At 45.1% G+C, this 7,500-nt stretch overlaps 1 protein-coding gene across 4 annotated transcripts in view; it reads left to right on the forward strand.

Annotated features, from left to right (window-relative positions):
• Nucleotides 1-7,500, forward strand: part of LOC311057066 (transcription factor COE1) — a 142,400-nt gene that overhangs the window by 80,239 nt on the left and 54,661 nt on the right. For all 4 annotated transcript variants that reach the window (XM_084073963.1, XM_084073964.1, XM_084073966.1 and 1 more), the window contains exon 7: nt 5,784-5,865. In XM_084073963.1, coding sequence (XP_083930089.1) covers nt 5,784-5,865 — 82 coding nt within the window. The remainder of the gene's footprint in view (nt 1-5,783; nt 5,866-7,500) is intronic.

Below are 7,500 nucleotides of genomic sequence, written 5' to 3' on the forward strand. Positions count from 1 at the left end.
TTGGTCCATATTTTTTGGTCCATTTTTGTTTCAATTCCCCTTTTAGAGAACGACTACTCTGCTCTAAATAAGATTTTCTTACAAATTAGCTTCACACCGTGATTTAACAAGCCAAACATAGCTCCACAACAATTGCTTTTCAAATAAACTAAACACCAAACATTACTGAATACTGAACTATACCAGTATTCCTTTACTTTTACTCAGGATTTTAATAAGAATGCATTCTGGTGGGTGGCAGAATGTTTAACCATGGCATCTGATGTAGTGGTCTGTCACTGTGTGTGTGTGTGTGTGTGTGTGTGTGTGTGTGTGTGTGTGTGTGTGTGTGTGTGTGTGTGTGTGTGTGTGTGCGCGTGTGCGTGCGTGCGTGCATGTGTGTGCGTGTGAGTGAGTGTGAGATACTGCAATATAGCAAAGGTCAACCGCCGCACTGTTATCACTTGAACATGACCGGACTCAGGGATATAAGCAGAGAGAGTGTGTGTGTGTGTGTGTGTGAGAGAGAGAGAGAGAGAGAGAGAGGGGGGGGGGGAGAGAGAGGGGAGAGAGAGAGAGTTAGAGTGTGCTCCCCTCCTCCATGCTCATACAGTCTCTGATAATTGCCCTGTTTAATTGGAGGCCTCTTAACGACCAGTGACTTGGACCACCCTATCAATTCTGTGTAAGCAAAAGGTGTGTGTGTGTGTGTGTGTGTGTGTGTGTGTGTGTGTGTGTGTGTGTGTGTGTGTGTGTGTGTGTGTGAAACCGTAGGGTCTTCTTGTAATGGCACTGATTACACCAAAGCTGGGGTCAGCAGAGAGCGTGTGGGGGTTCGGGATGGCATATCGTTGCTGTCGGGCAAAAACCTTGTATCTCCATGTTTCACATTTTGATGTTTTTCCGTGAATGAATGCCCTACTTCATCATACAAGAGTGTCGCACAAAAGTAGTGAAAACGGCAGTGCTACAAGCCCACAAAGGCGTTGCGTTGTGAGCTTGTAGATCGGCTATTTTCACTATTTTAAAATGTTTTAAAAATAATGATAAATAAGGAACCGTTTTGGACGTACAAGGTTTCCAGCGCACAGCAACGATTTCTGTATGCATTAAAATGCGGAATAGGTTTCTCTTGAAAACGGTCTCACCGGCTACGGATGAAACGATTGAAGATAGAGAATTTCAAAATAGGCAGGGCTCTAAGGTGAATGCCACCTAATTTGATAATAATTAAAATAGGTAAAAACCCTGGGACTGAATCGCGACGGAAAGTTCTTAGAGGAACTATACATGACACACATTTCAGCCTCATTATCACAGCGCTTTGATGTCCTTGCCTTTGGTTAGACAGGAATTTCTATGTACTTTGGAGTTTTGGAAAAGGTTAGTTTAGTTGCGCATAGTTGTATGAGGGTGGTGCGCGGCGAAAGTACCGTAGATGGTCCACAAGCTCGTGTTGTGAGCTTGTAGATCAGCTATTTTCGATGTTTTTGAACATTCTCAAATATAGTAGGTTTCCAATCCACTGTGCTCCTCACTGGCAGGTAGTTGACAACAGCACTGACAACACACAGAAATGTATGCGAGGAGGAATGAATTGGCAATAACGACTAAATTGGGGAGAAAAAAGGGGGTAAAAAAAGTTTGTTGAGTCTACTTTACTTTTGGCGTTTTGGAAAAGGTTAGTTAGAAACATAACTTTAGAAGTTGCTTAATTCTCAGCGCTGAGGCGGTCTGGCCTCTCTAGGCGCTGAACCATTTACACAGCCGCTTTTTGTGTGTGTGTGAGAGAGAGAGAGAGAGAGAGAGAGAGAGAGAGAGAGAGAGAGAGAGAGAGAGAGAGAGAGAGAGAGAGAGAGAGAGAGAGAGAGAGAGAGAGAGAGAGAGAGAGAGAGAGAGAGAGAGGAAAGAAAGAAACAAAGAAACAAAGAAACAAAGAAAGAAACAAAGAATAAACATAAAGAAACAAAGAGACAGAGATAATTTAAGAGAGACCCAGTGAGACCCACAGAAAGAGAGAGAAAGATTAAACACGAAACAAAGAAAGAAACAAAGAAAGAAACAAAGAATAAACAGAAAGAAAAAAAGAAAGAAAGAAAGAGACAGAGATAATGTAAGAGAGACCCAGTGAGACCCAAAGAAAGAGAGAGAAAGAAAAGAAGTAAGAAACAAAGAAAGAAACAAAGAATAAATAGAAAGAAAGAAAGAAATGGAGACAACGATTTCCAAGTAGTTTAAACGGGTCCATTTTCAAACCCTCAGAGTTAAAGCATCTTACAGTGTAGTACAGCAGAGGGGTTGAACAAGGTGCCGCGGTGTTAAAACGCTATATGCTATGCTAGCGCTGTGAAGAGCGCTAGACAGTGAGAGGTCAACAGGGGTCACTGTGTCTGTCCTCCGCTGTGATATAGGCTGTCACCCGGGGGTCGCGGGGTCAAGGTAATTAGCCATGCGGAATCCACAGCCCCGCCGTTCTAACGAGACCCCCAGCTCATTAACGCCTGGTTCTGTACACTCAGACCTGCCATGGGCCGCGCCGCGCTGTCACACCCACACACTCACCCTCGCACGTGTACTGGATGTTCACGCGCGTACACGCTGTATATGCACATGCACACACACACACACACACACACACACACACACACACACACACAAAAACAAGAGCGAGCAATGGAGAGAGGAAGCTAAAGGGAGGGAAGGAGAGGTAGGAGAGAGAGACAGTGAACTGCATACCTTACTGCCCCCCCCCCCCCCCCCCCCCCAGTATTTTTATACTTGTGAGGACATCAACATTTTAGAATGGCATTTTTTATGAATGGCATTACATTTTTTTTGGTTGTCATTTTTAACCATAAGTTAAATAGATCTCCAAGCTCACTGAGCAGTGCAGCTAAGTATAAATCAGGCATAACTCCTAACTCTAAATCCCTAAAACTCACCTGTAATTACTATAAAAGTTTTAACCATAAAACAACCATTTCTCTTTAATCACAATGTCAATTTATCCAATTTTACTATATATGTGGGGGGCTAGGGTTAGATATGGTCCTCACACGTATAGAAATACACACACACATGCACTCACACACGCACACACCCACACACACACACACACACACACACACACACACACACACACACACACACACACACACACACACACACACACACACACACACACACACACACACACACACAGTCTGGGCTCTCCTGCTTTGCACTGGTATCATGACACTTAAGGCTTGTCATCTTTGTGAACAGTTAACTGCTGCGGTGCCGGAACCCCTCGGGAACGGAGGCGACTTGGGAAAACTTCAGAGCATTGAAGTGTATCGTACACAATAACCATCTCTAAACCACGATATGGACTCACTTGGGGGCTAAGCGTTATGGACAAAATCACATATATCACAATATGGGCCGTGGCAAAGGCGGTTAAGGTGCGTACACATATAGAGCACCGAAGTCTGACGTAATTTACACATCCTTGGTTTGTCTACCTGGTTCGCGGTATTCCACCCCCATTCTGAATCCCATAGATGTATTTAATATCGCGTCAAATAAGAACTGTGTTCCAAAAATAAACAAATGACCCTGGCGGTTTTACTCTTATGGATATGAAGCATCAACTGACGGTGAGAAAACGATAATGTTACTTCCGCCGAATTAGTTAAATTTTCGCCAGAAACAGACTGTATCAAATATAAGTGACTGACTATCATAAACAATACAGAACCTCCTCCCTGACAATATCGACATTTTGACAGTTTGTTTATTTTTGGACCACAATTCTTATATGAGACGATTCTATGATGACCCAATGTTATTCTCCATAGAGAAATTACTTTACAAACCTGGGGATGAGCGAGTGACGTCAGGACTTCTGTACTCTATAGGCTCTGATGCGGCCTGACAGGGAGTCCCGGGTTCGATTTCCCGAACTGTTACGTGTCACTCCCCGACTCTCTCCCCTGTTTCCTGTCAATCTCCACTGCATCAAAATAAAGGCCCCAAAAATAACATGTCACAACATGTGCGGTGCGTTTGGTGTTCTCCGTGGATTACCGTTGGATTACACACATTCTGGAGGATCAAACTCATATAATATAATGAGTTCCATATTCATAGATCCTGGAATTCTAAATGAGGGCAAAGGTAAAGGTTTTTGTAAAGCTCCTTTTGGGAGGGGGAGAAAAAGGTAAACCTTTATCAGTCCAGCGGGGGAAAGATCGTTTCAGCTTCACCCAGCTGATGGCTGGTCGCGCCAGCGGGGTTAAGTGACACCACGCATACCCAGTCCCCGCATCGCACCGCCTGCTTGTGCCGTAGTTTCCATAATAGGACCCGGGCCAAAGTGGGCTCAGTGGGGCTGAAAGGGGCCAAAAATGGTGCCAATTTTGGCCCCACTCCCAGAGCGGTCTGAGGCAGGCCAAACAGGGCCAAACGGGTGACGTGTAATGCTACTTGCTACTGATTGGCCGTGGTCATGATGTTTCAGTAGACTATAGTGAGCACTGTATTTGCTCTCACCCAGGCCTTCAGAACAAAGATTTTGTTTTTTATTTGTATATATATTTTGCACTGGATTTTCTGTGATTTGCACTCAATTTGCAGTTATTTGTTTACATTTGTTGTTAATAAACAGTTTTATTAATCCATTTGGTTCTATTTTTACAATCTGGGTCTATATACCTCCTGTAAGGGTCCATTTGGTTCATACGGATAGCTGGAGTTCTGCCTGCCTGCGCAGGTGATTTTGTACAGAACAATTGACCACTTGTCTATATTACATTGTTAGGCAAGAAGCAACGATCCCCACCTACAGTATGTACTTAACTTGACCGCAGTCTATCTGTGGATTTGAGAGGGGGTAGGCCTACTATATTGTGCTATTGAAACGATAGATCTTTTGGGTGCTGGGCCGTGCGAGGCTGTGCTAGGCTGTGCGAGGCCATAAGGTGCGGTGTTGGGCTGCTACAGTATGTGGAATCGCAGTATTACTGTAATAGTTGAAATGTACCGTACATTTATTGAACAGAGAGGATTTTTCTGAGGATTCAAACCAAACCAGGCGACATGTGAACAGGGCCTTTAATTTACAGAAACTTTAGGGTCTATTTGGTTAGATTTGTTCATTCTCAGAGTTAAATTAACACTGATGATTTGACTGTACAGTAAAAAGGAAAAAAACCTCATCAATTGAAGTATTGAAGACATATCTTTGTTTTGCTCACCAGTGTGTGTGTGTGTGTGTGTGTGTGTGTGTGTGTGTGTGTGTGTGTGTGTGTGTGTGTGTGTGTGTGTGTGTGTTTGTGGGCGTGCGGGCGTGCGGGCGGCGTGCGGGCATGCGTGTACGTACATATGTGCGTGTACATATGTGCAGCGTTGCTCCTGCCAGCTGGCTCCCAAGGAAAACACAAGCTGGACGTGTTTGTCTGCGTGTGACAGCCATCTGCAGGGTCTGGTCTGCGCTCTTGTATTTGTATGAAACAATGGCATATGGTCCACACAGCTTACAAATGATTTGAGTGATTTCTAGGGCTGGGATCAAGGGGAACCACTTGCGCATCGGACCGTATAGTCTGGGGGCGCCTCCGTTGCCTAATTTCTGCTTTTCAAATCAGAACACAAGATGGTGGAAAGACCAAAGCACCCAAACAGGGGACGCACAAGATGCTGCCACGGGATTATGCAAAACTTTGAACAAAAGAACAACTTGCGGAGCGGCTTTGGGTGATGTGGTGTTGTTTTTTAATTCCTTTTATGTGCTCACACACCCCCTGTCTTTCTCTCCTCACCAGGTTCTTCCTCAAGTTCTTCCTCAAGTGCAACCAGAACTGTCTAAAGAACGCTGGGAACCCCCGAGACATGAGGAGGTTCCAGGTAACCTCACCACACCACTATGTCCCACTGTCCCACTGTCTGTCTGTCTGTCTGTCTGTCTGTCTGTCTGTCTGTCTGTCTGTCTGTCTGTCCGTCTCTCTCTGTCCTTCTTTGTGCGTCTGTTTGTGTGTCTCTTTCTTCACTCGCCAGTGGCCACCAGCATTCAACACAAAACATGGAGCCTTTTGCACCACACAGAGAGAGAGTGAGAGTGAGTGAGTGAGTGAGTGAGTGAGTGAGTGAGTGAGTGAGTGAGTGAGTGAGCAGGGACGTGCACAGATAGACTCTAGGTGGTGCTAGAGCAAGTGCCCTTTGCCCTCTTGACCAGAAGTGCCCTTTTTTCAGTTTACAGCAGGGGTCTTCAACAGGGGGTCCGGGACCCCTAGGGGGTCCTCAGAGTTACTACAGGGGGTCCGCCAAATCTTTATGTGATATGATTTTTCTTTTTACCGTAACCACTCGAAACCTAGCATCCCTTTTCTGAGGAGAACTTTAGCCAAAAATAGCAGATCTACAAGCTCACAACGCCTCGCGCTGCGAGGCGTTGTGGGCTAATTTTCAAATAATTATTTGAAAATTATGAAAATAGCTGATCTACAAGCTACAAGAGGTTTCTGCCTGAGAGCAACGATATACAAGTGTTCTCGTAGATCTGCTATTTTGGCTGAATGTTCGAGAGTTCATTCATGAATCATGCAGGCTAACGGCGCATTTAACTAAAATTAAATGTGTGTGCGTGCGTGCGTGCGTGCGTGTGTGTGTGTGAGTGAGGAGAGACACAGAGAGGTGGTGAATGAGAGCAGAGCAGTCTTTGTTCTCTTATCTTCAACACCACAACACAATCAGGAAGAGGCCACTTGAGTCTGAGTGCAGATACGAGGCGCCCACCAGATACTGATAGATTTATTACTGCTGCACGTGTGCGTGTGTGCGTGTGCGTGTGCGTGTGCGTGTGCGTGTGCGTGTGCGTGTGCGTGTGCGTGTGTGTTTGTGTGTGTGTATGGCAGAGGGAGTGCATATGTGTGTGTATGACAGTATCTCCGGCTCTAATTGTGCAGTTCTATTGTAGTGGAACCAAAAACAGACAGCCCTGTTTCGCTGGGAGGTAATTAAGGGCCGGACTCATCATTATCAGGAACTATCGAACAGCGGACAGATAACACACGCGTGCGGGTGCACACACACACACACACACACACACACACACACACACACACACACACACACACACACACACACACACACACACACACACACACACACTGATAAGTGGACCCAGTCAAATTATGAGTGTTAATTAAAAAAAAAAACTCTATAGACTTAGTAAACTTGACCTGAGTTGCCTCTGTGCTTGGACCTCTTTTTTTTGTCTACACCAAATCACATCGCCACAAATAGTAGATCTACAACTGATGCTGCAACGAAACACAGTGTGAGTGTACGACGCAACGCATTGTGAGCTTGTAGATCTGCAATTCTTTGGCTGGGGTGCTGGAGTTCAAGCGGTTAAATGAATAACCTGCAGGTAGAACAAAACGCCGTCTAAGCAGAACATGTCTGGTGACATGTCTGGCAGAACATAAATATGGGATCGGCACTAATAATTTAGATGAGACCATATAGCCAGACACTTCA

The sequence above is a fragment of the Gymnoscopelus microlampas genome (genome assembly GCF_963454915.1).
Source record: "Gymnoscopelus microlampas genome assembly, chromosome: 12".
Classification (NCBI taxonomy): domain Eukaryota; kingdom Metazoa; phylum Chordata; class Actinopteri; order Myctophiformes; family Myctophidae; genus Gymnoscopelus; species Gymnoscopelus microlampas.